The sequence below is a fragment of the Ruditapes philippinarum genome, unplaced genomic scaffold, assembly GCF_026571515.1.
Source record: "Ruditapes philippinarum isolate M1 unplaced genomic scaffold, ASM2657151v2 ctg2184_1_1_1_1, whole genome shotgun sequence".
NCBI lineage: Eukaryota > Metazoa > Mollusca > Bivalvia > Venerida > Veneridae > Ruditapes > Ruditapes philippinarum.
The window spans coordinates 196,110-215,837 of record NW_026860819.1 but is presented as its reverse complement, the minus strand read 5'-3'; the positions used below and the strand labels follow the sequence as shown (position 1 = coordinate 215,837).

The 19,728-nt window shown below is 32.7% G+C and overlaps 2 protein-coding genes across 2 annotated transcripts; one reads left to right on the top strand and one right to left on the bottom strand.

The window, feature by feature from the left end:
* On the bottom strand, nucleotides 1-3,855 carry LOC132713484 (uncharacterized). The gene is made up of 4 exons (XM_060696106.1): nucleotides 3,032-3,855; nucleotides 2,092-2,227; nucleotides 982-1,114; nucleotides 1-505 (listed from the first exon to the last, which is right to left on the bottom strand). The coding sequence occupies exons 1-4, from the start codon at nucleotides 3,802-3,804 to the stop codon at nucleotides 420-422; spliced, it is 1,128 nt and encodes a 375-aa protein (XP_060552089.1). The 5' UTR covers nucleotides 3,805-3,855; the 3' UTR covers nucleotides 1-419.
* A 5,389-nt stretch (nucleotides 3,856-9,244) lies between these two features.
* Nucleotides 9,245-19,487, top strand: LOC132713476 (transmembrane protein with metallophosphoesterase domain-like). Its single transcript, XM_060696088.1, has 4 exons — nucleotides 9,245-10,381; nucleotides 12,096-12,255; nucleotides 12,704-12,843; nucleotides 13,929-19,487. Exons 1-4 carry the CDS (start codon nucleotides 9,523-9,525, stop codon nucleotides 14,120-14,122), a joined length of 1,353 nt encoding a protein of 450 aa, XP_060552071.1. The 5' UTR covers nucleotides 9,245-9,522; the 3' UTR covers nucleotides 14,123-19,487.
* Nucleotides 19,488-19,728: the final 241 nt, after the last annotated feature.

Here is a 19,728-nt window from a genome sequence, read left to right as displayed (position 1 = left end):
TATATTGAAATTTTATTTGGATTTTAAATGATAAATTCAGAGGTCAATACAGAAAAATATATATTCCTACATATCAACCAGTTATGACAGTACTGAGGTAAGATCTGGTTATAATGTAGTACATGATAATTTTTAGTATATCATATAAAATGCCTTCCCATGACATCATTTTGTATTTAAATTAAAGGTATTCATTTATTATAAAGCTTTACACTGTTAAATCACTATTAAGTTCTGTTGAAACATGACTCAAATTTCATGAGGAAATCGCATTGTCATGGCAAAAGTATACAAGTAGACAGGCAAACAGTTGTTCAAATATTTTTGATTAAATGTCTTCCAAAAATATTCTGAAGATATCATAGGAGTGCTATTATTGTGTCTGTGACAAATGATGACATGGTGTGGAAGCTCTTTACTCAGTCATACTCAGAACCTATAGTAATACTGATGTCTTTACCAACATTCAAGGTGGAGTGATACCAAATATCTGTGTCCAGCACAACTGAAATCAGAAAGAAAATAGTTCCTTAAGATATAAACAGATGGAGTCATCTTGTTTTGATTCATTACAGATAGAAGCAGATGCAGTCATCTTGTTTTGATTCATTACAGATAGAAACAAATACAGGCATTTTGTTTTGATTTATTACAGATACAAACAGATGCAATCATCTTGTTTTGATTTATTACAGATACAAACAGATGCAATTATCTTGCTTTGATTTATTGCAGATACAAACGTCTTGTTTTGATTTACTGCAGATACAAACATATGCAATCAACTTGTTTTGATTTATTACAGATATTAACAGGTGCAAATTGTCTCATTTTGATTCATTACAGATACAAACAGGTGCAATCATCTTGTTTTGATTTATTACAGATACAAACATCTCATTTCAAGTATAATGGCACAAAATAAATAAACCACTCACAAATGAGTTGTACAAGTGAACGATGATAATGAAACAAGCTTACTTATTTGTCCCGGATGGACAGTGACTTCAATTCTATTTTTACATACATAGTAGCATTCTGGTGGTGGTTCCAGGGTCCATCGCTTGGTTCCTGTAATCTGAGCCTGCCATGATGGGTTTCCTACATTGTCAATCTAATAGGAAGAAACATATACAGCATTATATGAGATAGCAAGATTTGTGCATAAAATATAAATAGTCACAGGCATCAAGGGTCACAGCATATAATATTTTAAGCTGACAGCAACTTTCGTTAAGGCCTACTTAACAAAGACTTTTTTCTCTGTTTTTGTAATATCAAGATTTCTCATATTATTGGAACATGCTTAAAAGTGATGGAATTGGCACTTGCTGCTTTCATCAATTCCCAAAATGAAAATAAAATGTGGAATAAAACAACAGACATAAACTTTTTTTTTATAAATATCAGTAAATCTAGTAATTTCAATTTTAATTATAATAATATTTTTGTTAGGTTTTATTGAATCATAAAACACAAATATTTTCTATGATGACCCATCTTAACCCATTACTTCATGAGCATTTGGTGAAAAATGGCTGTTTTCATTTAAAAGGCTCGTGTTACAAAGACAAATTGCTATAAAACTATAAAAACTGTTTCAATACTAATCAAACTTGGCACAAATGTTGACTGGACCATTGCCTTTGTAACAACATGCCCAGGCTTAAATTTCCTGTTACAATGGCAACGAGGGGACATCTCAAAATTGCCAAAAATCACTATATTCTGTTGATTTCAAAGTGCTGCAACTTCTCAATGGATTGAGATAGAGTCAAATGCTTTTCACCGTTGGTTACATGTTACCTTATGATCGATCTGGGGTCATTTAGCCTCTCACACGTCCAAAATTTTCAAAACCCCCCAAACAGAAGGGGGCACATCCCGCGCCGAAAAAGCGGACACTTTTTTAAACAACATTTCTCAAACAAAAACAAGTGTTGAGGGCCTAAATAAGGCATTTTTTCATCATTTGAGACAACAAAAAGGGGGGGGGGAGGTGAAAAAGGCGTGTTTATCTGGAAATGGGTTAAACACTTAATTAACAGTGACATTAATGATTTAAAGAAATGTGTAATTAATATTACTTACATGCAAGTTTGCCCCATACCCAGGGCTGCCCATGAACATCCAGTCTGTTTTACTGGACTCAGACAGTTTAGGTAGGAAATATGGTCTTGTATAGTGCTTCCGCAATAAATTAGCCGCAGAAAAATCACAGTTACTCCTGAAATAGAACATAAATTCACTTAATTGCAAGGAGTTAACATACAGTTACATACTTATCATATTATGCACTACACACAGCCACTGTCTGATTAGAACTTTTACTTAGAACTTTGTATATCAGTAAGTTTGTCAGAATTTTTAATTTTTCTTATTGGTGAAGTTCATGAAGAAAAATTAAATTTCTACATCAAGTTAGGAATGGTACTGTACAGCACATTCAGTTTCAGTATCTTGGATATGTTATATTAAAGAAAATAATATATTAATCAGACAGTTAAGTTAAGTGTATCAGTACATGTATAATGGAAATTATAGCCAAATCATTTTAGAGGATTTTATGCATATAAGCGTGAAAAAAGTTATCTTACAAGCGTGAAAAAATCTTTTTTTTTAAATAAAAAAATTGTTAATGTCTGAATTTTCTTTATTTCTTTTTTTTTATTCATTATATTTTATCAATAATCAAGGAAAGAAATTTTAATTACCTTTCTCATTAAAATATCATATACATGTGTTAAAAGTTGTTTTTATAATGTTATCAAGAAAAACCCCAGGAAACATCATACATTATATAAAGAATGAATTAACTTGAATCTGACTACCAGCCAGTAATATAGAATTTCTTTTTTATTTCATTACATAAAATATCAAGCTTCTAAAAAATAAAGTCTATTGCAAGCTTTGAGAATATCTACTATGGCAGAAATAAAATCATGTTAAATTAAACTTCTTTTTATCAATAAAATATTTCAAATTAATCAATATAAATGGTAATGTTATATGTCAATCTATCAGTTCTTACCAGCCGATGTACCAGGGCTCGGAGCCATCCTCCATCTTGGCTCTCTCTGGGCTCATACTCATTACCTCGCCAAGACTGCTAAAACTGGTCTTATACGGAAAAAATTGACATTTGTTTTCCTGGTTATCGAGAGCCTGACTCCCTTCTTTATAAATCTCTTTAAAAAATTCAAAACTGAAATATTTCGGGGCAGTCCAGTTCTGTGTACCGTCACCTACAACTACTGGGACCCCAGTGTATGCATACAACTCTTCAAACTCCTCTTGTGATATATTGTATACTGTGTTTACCTCTGTCATATTTTCACAGAATGAACATTCCACTGGTGGTCTAAACATGTTAGACACATACTCGGGCATATTGACAATGCACGGCTCAAATTCTATATCAGCATTATGAAGACCCATCCAGGCTCGAACTACTGTCTCTCTACTCACAGGCCAGTCCAGCAAGCATGTGAACAGCACAGCAAAATATAACACAGCAAAAGCAATGAATATAATGATTAAACCGTTCACAAATATTCTCGTATATGACCCTTTCCACGAGATATCGTGCAGGATAGTCAGTCTCGACAAATCATCATCAGTCATACCCAACTTGACTGCCTGTTCATACAGTTTTTGAAATTCTTCATCAACATTAAACTCTTTGGTATGTTTACCTTCATCATTATTAAGTCTTTTCTCTTGTAACTTCTTTTCTGTCACTTCTGTGTCAGCCTGATTTACGGTAGCTACACCATCTGTTCCATTTACCTTCCTTCTTCCCATCTTAATATTTGTAGTTCTTTCTTATCTAATTATCAGAGTTTTTCGTCCAATCATCAAATTTTATTACATTAATTACATTCTGTATTTTTCGTAGTTCCTTTTTTTTAATAATGAAAACAAAAAGATCGATAATCACTCACATTTCAGTTTTCACTTAATCAGAACACTGTCTGGAGCTTAAGTATACACTGTGACTGGGTAGAACTTTCAAATGATTTTAAAATCAAATTTTATTTTGTCAAATTTTACTTAATTGCCCCCCGAATCATGGACATTCTATTCAGCTGTAAAGCTTGCAGTAAATCCAAGTTCCAAGAAATGGTATGGCATTGGTTCATATGACAGTCGGGCCCCAAAATGTATCTGAAGAAATAAAGAATGAGATAATTAACATAATCAATCAAACAAGGGCAATTCAATCAGCAAAATGAAATTAATGCCATCAGTCTCTGATTAACTGATTAAAGACAATTTCATCTGTAAATTGGAAATTTCCACACCAATAAACAATAAATATTTAGCAAGGGAGCATTAAACAGAGAAAACAGTAAAGATGTTAAAAATAGTAGACATAGATACTGCACACTTTCCAGAAATATAAACAGAACGAAAACTGTTTCATAGAATTTTTTTAAAACTTTGCATGGTTTTAGAATACCAAAATCAAAAAATAAAGGTTGGAATAACTCAAAATAAAGATTCCAATTTCTTTTCCTGGTAAAAAATGTGAATTTTATCAACATGTTTTGTGATCATGCAAAGTTTTAATATAGTATAACTAACATGAAATAACACTACTAAATAGCCATACTAATTTGTTTGGTATTTAAATACCTACTGAAGATATCTAGGGGCCACAATTATCAAAAAATTATAATTTCTTGTTTTTTTATTCAAATATATAATTATATTACTATTTAATATTTAGAGTTTTTTATCTTAATTATCAATATAAAACAGAATTTTTTATTGGCATTCTATTTTTTGCACTTTCATTTTATGGGTAAATGATTTTGATATATTCCTTCTGCGTCATAAAAATGCAGTTCACAGTTTCCCAGCCTTTTTTTCACAGTTCTGACACGCATATTAGTCAATACAGATCTATTTTTTTGTTATTAAATTTACCTTGAATTTAATTTATGGTATTCAAAATTTATTTCTAAATTATCAAGTTTTTACCATTTTTGTGATTAATGAGTGCACTCAAAATTCTGTTTATGGTATGCAATATTTAACTGTTTTAAAAATAATAAACAAAAAAATATTGATAATTGTAGAATTGTATACTAATTGTACCAATACAGTTTGTCGATGGTGACCTGTTTTTTTTTGTTTTTGTTTTTTTTGCAAAGTAAGAGTATGATGAAATGGGTCTTTGTTGAAATATCATAGTAAAAAGTGTATGTACAGTGCATAATTGATTTTCCACAATGCAAATTTTATTTATAATGTAAGGCAGCAAATATTATCAACTACTGATATTGGTTATGGTGGACAGTGCACCACAATATGAGTGAAAACACAATGACTGTCAAACCAGTCTAAAATTTGTATTGTCAATGAGGTTGCTGTTCTTAACAGTCTAATACATGTATCTTTAGAAACTGGATAAACTCCCCTTTTTCCTGGTATATATAGGAAAAGGAGTATATGGGCATATCAGTTCTTCTCTCATCACCTCAGTGCATGCCTGTTGCAGAGAAGGCACAGGGCATTGCCAGAAAATTTGCGACTTGGCGGGTAAACAACTATAAACTACCAAATACTTCACTACACATCTTCTTTGTCTACAACTGGTGTCTGGAGTTTATTCATACTCGCCACTGGGTGTGTTCTTCAGAACAGTATTAGTCTTTTTAGATTTTGGAGGATAGTGCCAGATACAGAATGATGCCCCAATTCTAGCTTCTCCTTTTTCTTCAGCATGCCAAGTGTTTAAGCACTCCTACAAGGGACATCAATTTGAGGTCTCATCTGAAAGACTGCTTTGTAATTTTTAAGTGCGACAACCAAAAATTGAACCCACAATATTGAGATTATGTCTCACACTCTAACCAATTAAGCTGGCACACAACACTCTTAACCAATTAAGCTGGCACACAAGTAGATAAGTAATTATTTTGCTTTTTATATACTTTATGGTAATTTACAGTTAGGCCAAAACCACATTTACATTGTGTACTGCTGTGTTTCATGATAACTGTTGCGGCTCTATTGTTTGGTATGAATAATCAAACTAGTTTAGTTACAAATTATTGATATTTAGATGACTGAATTGTATGAATGCTACTTTTAGCAGATTTGATTATCAGGACTGTCATCCCATTGTGTAACATTCTTTAGAATTGCCACTCCTTCAGTTACTGTCAAAGAGTAAATTGCTTTCTACATGTTGGGGTAGGATATATTAGGCTGATTGTTTTACTAGTTTTTCTTTTATTTTATATATACTGTACAAGTGTTTTTCTTCTATAGCCTTGTATGTAGAAAGTAGTTTTAATGTAGAATTTATATAATTTGTTAAGTGAATAAATTTTGTGATTCATTACCTTTGGTGAATTGTATTTCTTTAGATCATTTATATTGTCCTGTCAATGTGTAATTATTGTTTCTATCTATTATCTGCTATGTTTATTCATTACTGAATACACAGATAATACAGAACAAGAGGGCCATGATGCTCACCTGTATTTAGGCCCCCGGGGCGGGGCCAATTTTAACCCAGGGGCTTTTATTTGAACAAACTTGGTAGTCACCCATTTGAAGATGTTTCATGATAAATATCTAAGCTCTAGATTTAAGTTTTTACTATACACATATAAGGAAAAACAATGACCTCCCCTCTGGGCGGGGCCAATTTTGTCCCCAGGGCTTTTATTTGAACAAACTTGGTAGACACTCACTGGAAGATAATTCATGCTTAATATCTAAGCTCTAGCTCTTTGTGTTTTTTAACAGAAGATTTTTTAAGTTTTTACTATATACATATAAGGAAATTCAATGATCCCCAGGGCGGGGCCAATTTTTTCCCAAGGGCCCTTATTTGAACAAAAATGGTAGACACCCATTGGAAGATGTTTCATGCTTAATATCTTAGCTCTAGCTCTAAAGGTTTTTTTAAAAGAATATTTTTTAAGATTTTACTTTATACATAAAGGGAAAAAACAATGACCCCCTGGGGTGGGGCCAATTTTGACCCCAGGGCTTTTATTTGAACAAACTTGGTAGACACCCACTAGAAGATATTTCATGCTTAATAGCTAAGCTCTAGCTATTTGCGTTTTTTAAAAGAAGATTTTTTAAGTTTTTACTATATACTGTATAATACAAATAAGGAAAATCAATGACCCCCCCCCACCCCACAGGGCATTTATTTGAACAAACTTGGTAGACACTGACTAAATGATGTTTCATGCCAAATATTTAAGCTCTAGCTCATGTGGTTTTCCAAAGGAAGATATTTTAAGTTTTTTCTTTCGGTTGCCATGGCAACCAGAGTTCTGGTTGGAATTAAATTCTTTGAACAATTTTTAAAGTTGGCTACCAAAGGAACATTCCTGTGAAGTTTGGATGAAATTGGCTTTGTGGTTTATGAGGAGATGTCATTCAAAGTAAAAGTTTACGGACGGACGGATGACGGACGGACGCCGAACGAAAAGCGATCACAAAAGCTCACCATGTCACTTTGTGACAGGTGAGCTAAAAAAACCATGTTGGATTTTGGAAGACAAACCCTATTACATGATGATTTGGGCAAAAAAAATATATATAAATAAAATCAAAAACAGTACACAGTTAATGTATTATTTTGTAAAGAATTACCACAAAGAGCTGTCTGTTGTTTAAGTGTATGAGCCAATGTTTTTATTGGTATCCTATCGCTAACTAGAGTAATTTCAATACATGTACCACAGTTATGGAACCCCTCCCTCACTCTCAGAAAAAATTTAGGGTTTATTAATTACTAACTGTATAATTGTCATAAACAAAGGAACATGTTCCCATACAGTAAATTTTACAGTAACTAGATCATGCTGACTTTAAAAGGAGAGGAACAGCAGACAAATTACATGTAGCATTACTCTGTTACTGGTGAATCAAGAGGAACTGTTCTTGATTCTAAAATAGACTAAATTTTGATATTAGAACATTTAACCTGCTTGATATTAAACCTTAATCTGTAAAAGATAAAAAAAAGTTCAAACACAGTTCTAGTGTAGCTGTGTTGCTTTGGGATCATTTAAAGTGTTCAAGGAGATTTCAAAGGGCTTACAATGTAATCCTATTTACATGTAATCCTTGTCACACTATACCTGGTTTCCACCATATTGGCACAGCAGAGGCCATTTTCTTCATAGACATCAAACAAAGTTTTTTCATACATAAAGATTTCATATGGCTTTAGGCTCATTTTAAGTGTTCAAGAAGATTTCAAAAGGCATACCCTGTCACACTATACCTGGTTTCCCCCTTATTGGCACAGCATTGTTGAGTGGGGAAAGGCTACCGCCATTTTATTAATAGACAGCAAAAAATATTTTTCATGAAAATTTCATGGCATTGTCACAGTGACCAAGACAAAGCTTCCATGGTGTTTGTTATTATTTCTATTGAGTTTTAGCTGGCATTTGTCTGCTCTTGCAGCATCCACTTGAATTCTTTGTAATTTCACAGCAATTACATTGCTCATTCTCAGCAGTAAAAAGAGGGTTAGAGACTCAATGACATCTTACTGAATGCTGTACAATCTCTGTGAAAGAGCAATTGACAACCACATCCTGTGTGCACATTTGTTGAGCTTCTATGGTGCTGCAGAATATACTAAGGCATCCTTACACTAATCCTATTTTTTTCTTACACTAATTCTATTTTCTTCTTATCTGACCACATTTGTTTTTTAGCATTCAAATCCTAGTTAGCGTAGTATGCATTCCCAACACATCTACTTGCCATGCCACTGCACAATGCTTGTTATCATACTATGCTGACTTTGACATTCTGAATTTTTCTTGGACACTGCCAGAATACCATCCCTAGGCTGAGTTCTGGCTTCCATAACTTTATATGTCGCTTTTATTTTGACGTTGTGCGACAGTAAACAGGTCTAGCAGTACTATAAAACCTGTTCGCTGAAGTCTCTTTAGCTACCCTGGTATATGCTCTGGATTTCCTCTTGTTCAAATAATTAGACTTGTATGTAAAAGTGACATTGGGATAATTTGTAACGGTTTGACAGCATGCAGAAAAACAGTCTGCAAAATGGGTTGAAACATTCACAACAAATTAATTAGGCTAGATTACACCCAAAAATCTATTATAGATCTATGTATTGTACATAATACAGTATTCAAGTAAAAATCATTTATTAAATTATTGCATATTAGGAATATCAAATGTATGAAATAGTTACAATCAATATAAAACAATCAAACCACCTCTGAATTTTCTACGACTGTTCACTGATTGTAATCACCATACAACCAACTTATGTTTACACATTTTCTGAAGTTTGGTTACTTTCACTTTGTTGCCAGTCGCTTATATACATGAAAACTATAAACAAATACAAAAAGTTATTGGTGAATAATGATTTAATTTGTGAATTTGCTTGCTTTGCATTTTATTTAGAACATATATTTCATGTTTTATCTACCTTAATAAATATCAATGTCTCTATCATTTAGCTTATTTACAATGTTGTGAGCATTTTTCAAGATGGCAGCCTCCATGCGAAGGTGGATTTTGATCCCTGCTCTCATTATAATTTTACTGTTTATTTTCAATCGATGGGGTGTCAATCAAATGTTGGATGATCGATGGCGATCAAAAGTTATGAGATTCCAAATTTCTTGTGTAAATCAAACGTTTGCTATTTTTATGGCGTTATTCAACTGGTTCAACCTGGCCTCATTGTTTGACACATCCAATGTCAATGCCAGAACTGGAGATGAAATAAAACAAAACCGCTTTAAGTTACATTTTGAGATTCAGTGGAGGGAAATAGCTAATTGGAAACAGTATTCAGTGAAATCAGCACTTTGGAGAGGATTTCTAATGACTGTTTTGATATTATCACAATTTGTCTATACTTCATTTTCTTTCCTTATATCATCAAACCCATATGTTTTAACATATATATTCTTTCTTTGTCTGGCATTGTCCATACAATTGTTTGCTGCTCTAGTCGTTTATCATACGATAAATTCTTTATATAAATTAGCTACAAGGAAGTCATCACATCTTCGTAGACCATCAAGATTTCCTAAGATAGCTATAGTGTTATATGCCCTGTGTATTATTATGGTTGGATTCAACAACACATTTAAATTACCAGAAATTAAGAAGGTGAACATTCCAATCAAAGAACTACCTAGACATTTAGATAAAATGACAATAACTTTTGTAAGTGATATTCACTTAGGACCAACAGTTGGGCAGCGAAGTCTGGAACAGGTTGTTCACATGATCAATTATTTACAGTCAGGTAAAATACAGCTCTTGATTATTACACACGTATACAATTTATATGCACAGCTAACCCATTATAATGCTAACTTCATAAAAATGCTCATGGGTCTTGGCTCATCAAAAAATAAAAAGTGTTTTCACTAAATAATCAAGCAAAGTGCGTAATTATATGGCACAAAGCAATGTGTTATGACATATCTAGCAAACTATACGCACATGTTTTAGGCTATACCCACTTTTTTCAAAACTTATCTGTACAGTACCCACTTGAAAAAAAATCCAGTGGGCATACTGGTCTGATTTTAATGAAATAACTGTCAGCAATTTGTCTTCAAAACTTTGTTGTGCATATCATTTGCAGGTTTCATTTTAATTTGAACTTTTAGATTTTTGAACCTTTGAATTTTATATAACCCTATATAAAGGTGCAATTAAATCTTAATTCTCTAGAGCATTTATTTTCTGCTGTTTTTGTATTGTCTTCAACCTTTATTATCATAGAAATTTTAAAGAGGGAATCATAACCATCTGGTTTCCCTTCATTTCAATCTCTGTTTTACTTATTTGCCAATGCTTGAGTATATTCAATTAAATATGTATGCCAAATAAAATTCAAAGCCACATGCACATTTTGGGGGCTTAAGTCTTAGTGATTGCTTGTTATATTCTAATTTATTAAATTTTTTCATGAAAATTTTTGTAAACATGATATTCAATCTTTAAAAAATTTTCAGATAACAGGGGTTTTTTTTTGGGGTTTCGTAAAACATTTTAAAAAGTTTTTAACTTATTTTTCACTTGGTTGAATATTTTGATTGGGGGGTTTTAGTTTGGAAAGTTAATAGTTACACGCATGATCCTTTTGAATGGTTTAAACAAAAAGGGTTTTTTTTGAAGGGTTTGGGGTTTATTACCACATTAAAATATTTTTTTATTTTTTAGGTTTTTACGTCACTCGACACTTTAAAGGTCATATGGCGACATTCCAGCTTTACTGGTGGAGGAAGACCTCGGGTGCCCTCTCGTGCATTTTTTCAGTCATGAACGGGCACCCAAGTAGAACCACCAATGTTCTGTAAGCTAGCTGGATAGCTTCCTCACAGGAAAGAATCCAAAGTCCCTGTGGAACCCACAGCGGTGAGGGGCAAGTGGTTTGAAGTCAACGACCTTAACCACTCGGCCACAGACACCCCTACATTGAAATATTGACTGGCTTTCGGTTCTCCTGTAGAGACATGTTATTTCTGATTGTACAGTCTGAATGGACTTTCTACTGATCTTAATTAACTGATTACTTAATAACTTAACTTGTTTTCTGTCTTTTGAAAGTAAAATTTCACCAGTATTGAAAGTTCTGGATTTTCTATTTGTTGGTCAACCAACATCTTTCTATTGTCAGGATATATTCATAAGCTTTGTTTAGATTTTGACCCGCATCAACTCAGTTAAGTTTACAGTGTTTTACATACCAATATAATCTGGAGTCAACTTACTTGAGTATTTTAATTATCAGATATGGAATAACTAATGGATTGAATTCCATATGAAGTATTTATGTAGGAAATAGATATCAATTTTGAGTGCATTGCTGAAGAACAATGCATGGTTTGAGTTAGAATGGCCAGGAACATAATCACAATAGGCAAAAGCGATTAATTACGAAGCATTTGAATGATAAACCGTATAATACTATACATCATTATGTAATAATGCATGACTGTTCTGTCTGTTTGAAAGGGAAAAAAGGTGGAGCATGTTAGAATGAAACACATAGTTGTATTTATTTATGGTTTACAGTATTTTTTCCTTTCTCATTCAAGGAAATCATGAATACTACACAACTGATGCCCAGAACTGGCTTGAAAAACTAGAATCCCTGGGTGTGAAGGTATTACACAATTCTAATGTAATTTTAAATGGTAAAGGAGATACAGGGATATGTCTAGCAGGGGTTGATGATCCAACAGCTGATGCATTTAGGTAAGTCAGCTTGTAACAAACACATAGATTGTAAAACTCTTAAAACTGCAAATGATATAGGTATATCCTGCTTGAGAGTATATGGTTCTTTATGAAGATTGTCAAGATAAACTCTTGAGTATTTTTAAGCTATACGTTGTATTTTAATAGAAAAACAATTTACAAGTTTATAACCACCATGAAATAGAAGGTAGTGAAATTAAAATGCTGACTTTTTTATGCAACAATTTGTTACCAGTATGATATGTATTTACACTTTGGTTGTTAAGTCTGATGTTAAATCTTTAATCTGCAGCAATAGAGTTGTTGGATTAAGACTTCACATGTATATACACTTCATGTATTTATTGTATTGCATTCCCAGTTCTTTGTCTCATTTCTTTCTGGTTGGACTAATTGGGTTCATTGACAATTTTAAAATATTTCTGTGTTTTTGTTGCAATTTCAGATATATGGATCATACAATGGACATAGATGGCGCTTTACAGTCATGTGATAAAAGCAGTCCTGTGATACTGGTGGCTCATCAACCAAAGGCAGCTAGAGCAGCACTTCAATCAAACTACAGGCTGGATCTTGTGCTCTCGGGTTAGTGTTAAGTTAAATCCAAAATCAACACCAAATAAATATATTTCACTTTAATGTATGTTCACAACAGATAAAGTTACAGATTATTTTCAACTCAGACGTTGTCAAGGAAGTTGATGACATAGTAACGTCATGATGTTATAATAACGTTACATAAAATTTAATTTAATTAAATTTAAGATTAGATGAAATTAACATTAATTACACTTTCTTGTCTTCTTTCCTGTGATCTTTCCAGTCATATTAAGAAAACTGTATGATTTAAAATGTTAAAATTGTACAGTTAGCACTGTGATTTTGTAACTTAAATTTGTAATACAACACTGTAGGCAGTATCAGCTTTCATTTTATATGTAAATGTTTGTGTTAAATTTCTGTAACTGTAGTTAGTTAAGTCAGGATTATATATTACATATGATGTAACTTTTTTAATTTTTATCTTTGAGTTTAGGCATACATGTAATTTTGCTACATTCAAGTTCTGCATTTCATGAACATCCATTATATTGTGTCACCTGCTAGAGAATAGTGGAGACATATAGGAATCATTTCTCTGTACATCTGACCATCCATCACAAAACTTGTCCCGACTACTTCTCCAAAACTACTGGCACAATTTCATCTAAACTATACAGGAATCATCTATATGAGATCACTTCTCCATCTTGTGTTTGTTCGTCTGTCCACCATAGAACTTATCTGGACAACTCAAAACCTACTGGTGCAATTTCATTGTGCATATTATCAGCATTTACCAGTACTGTTCAAGATTTTTGTCAGTGCCTTTTAAGATTATTTTTTAAAAGTTTGTCTGGACTATTTCTCTTATACTACTAATGCAATATTGATAAAATTTGAACTGTCCTATTACCCCTCAATACAACTGCTAAATTGGCTATCATCAGGCGATACATTTGATCACTGATCACTCTTGTTAATATATATTGCTGTAATCAAAATGGTATCTTTATATACTTTTAACATTTATTCAGTCTTACTTTATGTAAACTCTATTATAAATTTGCCACTGATCAAGTTGACTGTATATCTTAATTCAGTCTTATAATTTCTCTTTATGTTTACAGGACATACACATGGTGGACAAATGTTTCCATTAACTATAGGAGCCTACTTGATGAATCCATTTTATGCAGGACTTTACAAGTATAGAGAAAATAGCCATGTTTATGTTTCCATGGGAACCATGTACTGGGGAATACCAGTTCGCTTTGGAACCAATAAAGAAATCACCAAAATAACACTTGTGACCAAAGATTAAATTTATTACTTGTATCTTAGTCAAACAGACTCTGGGAGTTCACTAGAGTTTTTCAAACCAAAGATTTTAAATGTTTTTTTGTTTTTTTTTATAAAAACACAACAAGTAGGAAAGACTTCAAGTATATTAATCAAATGTTTATATAATTGTTGTTGAAACAATTATATGTTTTGTAATGAATGAGAAGAAGGATGATTAGTGCAATATGATTTTATTAGCCATTGCTAAAAATATAAAACAATACTGAAATACTGGTATATCATGCAAAATATAAGATGAATGAACTGTTTTTACCTGTAACCTGCTGTAACCAAAAGTGATTACGAGAGGTGCCCAACTTATTTTTGAACAAAAATAAAACTGTAACCAATTCTAAGGAAACACTCATTTATTGTAGTAAATATCCAATATGAAATCCATGACAGTTGTAAATCATCCTACAATGCTTTGGACACGATTTTAAAGTCTTTTTTATAGTTTCTTGAATGAGTTTGCGCCACTCGTCCTTCAGTGCCCTTTTTAGACTGACAATCGTGTTTATTTGCCGCTTCTGCAGCTGACTTTTTAGAACACCCCAGATACCAAAGTCCATCGGTGCAGCATCAGGTGATTTTGGCATCCACTCCTCAGTGGTAATAAAGTGAAATTTGACGGTCTTTCAGAAATGAAAGCGTTTTTTAGATGTGTGACTAGATGCACTGTCCTGGTTGAATGTCATTGATTTTGCCCCACAGAAAAAAGTCTTGGAAAATCTTTCTCCTAAAATGGCTTTAGCACTTTGTTGATATAGTACTCAGAGTTCACCTTTGTACCTTTATTGATGATCCGAATCTCCGTTTCCCCTCTAGAAGACACACCAGTCCATGCCATGAAACTGCTGGCAAAAGCATCGCGTTTGACAAACTTCAATTTCTAACCAAGGACATCCCCTTTTCTAATATAACATACCTTTCTTCGCCCATAACTTCCGCCTAAGTAAAACATAGCCTCATCCAAAGTGACAAAGTTTTTCCACTGGTTTCACTGTAACTTCAGATAAAGCTTCCAAGATCTGGCCCTGCGCGTCTTAATTTGTGCCATGTTATGTTGATGAACTTTGCACTTCTTTTATCATAATTTTGCTTTCAGAATTTTATTTATAATGTTATAGATAGTTCTCTTTGTCGCTTATTTTAGTACATACCAATTTTTCGATCAAGTTTAAGTACATGTAAATGTATACATAGGTTATAACAAAACCAATAATACACAACAGCCACAATAAACTCGTGCATGTGTCTTACAATGCACAAATTTCTTATGTTCAAAAATAAGTTGGGCACCTCTCGTAGCATTGCCACCAGGGGAGAGTGAGGCCAGTCTGTCCAGAAATGCAGTATAATTAGGCTCTTACACTGTTTGTTAATTCATGTTTTGATAATAATTGAAGACCCTTACACTTGGAATGGACTGTTCCAATTTCAAAGCAGAGCAAATCCATTACATAAATTTGGCAGGTTAAGGATTAAGGTTATATTATACTAGAGGTGTTATTGACATGTCTGTGTCACCAGTATTATAATGCTAGGGTATCCTGTACACCTGTGATATCTTACCTGCTACTATAATGTTGACTGCTTAAATTTTATTGATTTATATAAAAATTGTCAAAGATTGTTATCAGTTGAGAATTCAAAGCTTAATCAGTCCATTATTAATATGTAACACTGTGAGGGTTAGTATGTAATAGTTCAGTCTATTTGCTGTACATATATTTGGAAAGTCTGATCAAAGATTTAGTGTGTTTATATATGAGAAAAAAAAAATAATAGTGGTATTTGTTTAAAGTCAGACCAAAGATTCTAAGTATTCATTTATGTATAGGGAAAGATTAAATAATAGATGTATTAATGTCAACTGAGACCAAAGTTACTATGTATTCATGTATTAGTTTGAGGTAATACCAAAGATTTTATTTATCTATAGGCCAGAATACATATTAGTTTTCAGCTTTAAGGAATTTGTGATTTTTAGCCTGACTGTTTCTAAGAAAAAGTTAAATTAATATTATTATTGAAACATTTTCAAAGTTACTGACATGAAACTTGCTTATCATTATTTTGTTTTCTCAGTATGACTTGTCTCCATTTATTTTATTTATACATCATAGATTATCATTTTTTTTCTTATTTGATAGAGCGAGAGTGAAATACATTGATTTAATATTTTGTTAAGTATTTGTATATTTAAAGTGGAAAAGTTGGGTGAGTGTATATAATGTTATAGTATGATTTTTTATATTTAAAATCTAATGCTGATCTCTAATTGATATAAGTATTCAAGTAGTATATGGGTCTCTTTAGCGCCAAACAAACAGGCATCCTTTTGTTGAGCTATTTTTTATTTTTAGTAACAAGCGGCTATATTTGAACTGTTTATAGTAATTAATTTACATATAAAATAAGCAAGGCGTCGGCCTCGTCATTTAGAATGACATCATCGTGCTAGTTTAAGAAAATACTTTCATGTTATTTTTTTCTCCGGCAAGTGAACATCAGGTCCTCTGCCTTTCCTCATTTTAAACTCAGATATCCAAGCCTCCATCGGGACCATCTCATTGACTCAACCCCCCACGGGAGCTCCAGTATATGATCAAAAAGAAGTCAGAGCTGACTTTACGCGAAAATGCAACATTGAACAGTACTCATCCGGCGAAATTGATGAACAGCACTAAAAACTCTGATTACAAGATGTGAAGCACAGGCTGCATCGCATGTTTCACGATGTTTTAGACCAAACCCGGGATAATTTAGCAGGAAACAACTTGGGCCATAATGCATTACCAAGGATTTCACGACCCCTTCATAGTTCACCTCCAACCCTGAGACCTTTTGATTGCTAACAAAATAATGGAAAGAATTGAAAAAGTACTAAACAGCAAACCAAAACGTATCTATTGACAAAAGAGTTTACATTTAAATAGTCATTATTGACTTACTCAAAGGAAGCACCAGGCGGAGAATCACAAAACTTAAAGGGAAAAATAATTCATTAAAATTGAAAACGCATCTAATGATGATTAAAAAAGAAGATCAGTTATGCATGGCGAGATCAGTCAAGGATAGATGGGCGAAATTAAACAAATGTACATATATGTCCAAGAAATAGAAAGAAGTAACTAAAAAACATCAAAAGAATTTTAATCTACAACTTGTACTAGAAAACTTAACTACAAACATTTTAAAAATAACAGAAAGTCAAACAAAGACAATTAGCGGCAGCAATCAAGTCAATTAGCCAGAGTACACTCGGATCGTCTCACCAGTTTAAATGATGTAGAGGCATTCAAAGAAGTGTTTGGAATGTATTATGGTGGACAGCACCGGACTGGGTAACTTTTTCATCACAAGCAGCAGAAGTGCCAAGTGTGTAAATGTGTATTTACTTCAAGGATGAATAACACTTTAACACCATTTCCATTATTACAGGCTTTTTCTTCTGTATTGTTATGGAAAACATTAACACAAAAAACAAACAGAAAGGTAAAATTAGGCGGCACTCCCAGTGCTAAAAATATTTGGAGTGCCTTCAGTGTTATAGAATTATTAGAACAGACAAAAGGGAGAATGAAGGTCATCCTTGTGGGGAATATCAGTGAACCTCTTGCAAGGGACATTTGTGCTATTTAATAGCAACTGAAAATTATTTTTTTTTTATTTCGAATGTAGTTTGGATGATGTTTCGGTTTGAAATGAATAAACCTGGGAGGAAGAATGGATGTAAACAAGATATGTAAATCTTATTTTACATGTAGCCACTGTAAAATGTCTTGGTGCGGAAGAGCGACAAATTGTCCCAATTTCATTAGAGCTCATTCAGTCTGTCCAAAATGTACCAATAAACCATTAAACCCCTAATATTTGTGCACAATATGGTACACGCTGCAACAAATGTGATAAGTCTGACTTGTACAACAACTGACGATAGAGCGAGATCTACATATCAAAGTGATTAACAGTCTCAACTTTATACCTATGAAACTGTCCGCCCTCCCGAAAGCTTTTGGTCAGAATGAATTAAAAAAAGGGTGGTTTCCACATTTCTTTAACACTAGAGAAAATCAGAATTTTGCAGGTCTCTCTCCGGAAACTAAATACTACAGTCACAATTTTATGAGTGAAAAAGAGAGAGCCTTTTTGTGAAAATGGTTGAATAAGAGAAATAGTGAAGTGTTTGATTTTAGAAAAGAAACATTATTGTAGGAGTGATGAGGATATTTTGAGGTAAGTGACTGTTTAAAATTTAGAGAGTTGTTGATGAGTACTACAGGTGAAAGAAAAGCAGTAGTGAATGAAAAAGGAAAGAAAGAAAAAATGTGAGTTGGAAAATAAGAAGGTTGTGATGTATGGATACCTTCAAAATTTATAGACAGAAAGCTTTATTTGCAACACAGAAACAAAGGGATAGGCATAAGAGGAGAAAATATCTACACCTAGGAAAACATGGTAACTGTTACTTAAGTTGCGTGACTTTGCAGTGTTTAGCAGGACCGGTTATTTACAAATCGATCACATGAACCAAATGGGAGGCTTACAATGTTTGGAGTGTAATTCCAATGATTGTTAAAACTGGCAAATTTTCATGACAAGCCTGCTATAAATAGACATCCAGTCAGAATCAAAATTTTACCTATATAACCAATAAAACCCTGGCATTTACAAATTGAACTTCACTGACTGTTGATCTTTCAATATGGAATATTACAAAAATCTTTTAAAAACATTTGACACTTATCCTAAACAAAATGTTATCCAATAACTAAGTTGGCTAGTTTGTTGTCTCGCGCCATGGCTAATGTTAAGTCTTAGTTGGCTGTTCCATTCCTTAACTTGCATGTATCTCTGAAGTTGCATCTAATGCTTGCCATGTTGTTTGAATAGATAAGGGACAAGATTTCGCCATCTTCTATACTCCAACAGCTAGTCTATTCTCATCGTTGAAAAATGCTCAAATCAGATTACTTGTTAAGATTGTGGATTGTTTGCTATATTAGAATGATGTCAGTCTAAATATAGATGCTGCTGCCGTGCATGTTTTGTATGTAAATTAGTTACTATAAATAGTAAACAATATGGCGGCTTGTTACTAAATATAGAAAGAAGAGCTGTTTCTTTGTTGCTTAAGAGACCCATTTTGTACTACAGTAAAACTTGTCATATGTGACTTTCCATGGGACCATATCAAAAAAGTCACATATGACAGGGAGTCTTTTAATCCAGGTTCCCCCCAAAAAAATCAGTTGTTTCAAAATGCTATTTTTACTTGTTTGTCTTTTCTTTGATTGTGTTTTCTTTGTGTTACATATATGTAATGTTTAAATATGGTTTGTTGAAGATATAAGATAATTTTTATTTAAATAGATCTACTTTATTATAGTTAAAATAACTTTAAAAATAAAAATGTTTACACGCATAATTATACAAATACAATGTATTATAGATATAAAATTTTAAAAGGAGAGTTTTTAATTTTTATTTCCAGTCTTCCACAGTTTTAACATTCACATCTCCACTTTCGCCACTCATGGTCCCATATGATATACTGTTTCTTAATTTGAAAGAGTCAAG

What these genes read in the sequence shown, in the direction of transcription:
- LOC132713484 (XM_060696106.1), bottom strand. Translation starts at nt 3,804, where the DNA reads ATGGGAAGAAGGAAGGTAAATGGAACAGATGGTGTAGCTACCGTAAAT. An exon ending in GAGCCCTGGTACATCGGCTG is followed by an intron (nt 2,228 to 3,031) that starts GTAAGAACTGAT and finishes GTTCTATTTCAG; the next exon opens with GAGTAACTGTGATTTTTCTG. An exon ending in TGTCCATCCGGGACAAATAA is followed by an intron (nt 506 to 981) that starts GTAAGCTTGTTT and finishes TTCTGATTTCAG; the next exon opens with TTGTGCTGGACACAGATATT.
- LOC132713476 (XM_060696088.1), top strand. Translation starts at nt 9,523, where the DNA reads ATGGCAGCCTCCATGCGAAGGTGGATTTTGATCCCTGCTCTCATTATA. An exon ending in CCAACAGCTGATGCATTTAG is followed by an intron (nt 12,256 to 12,703) that starts GTAAGTCAGCTT and finishes TTGCAATTTCAG; the next exon opens with ATATATGGATCATACAATGG. An exon ending in GCTGGATCTTGTGCTCTCGG is followed by an intron (nt 12,844 to 13,928) that starts GTTAGTGTTAAG and finishes TTATGTTTACAG; the next exon opens with GACATACACATGGTGGACAA.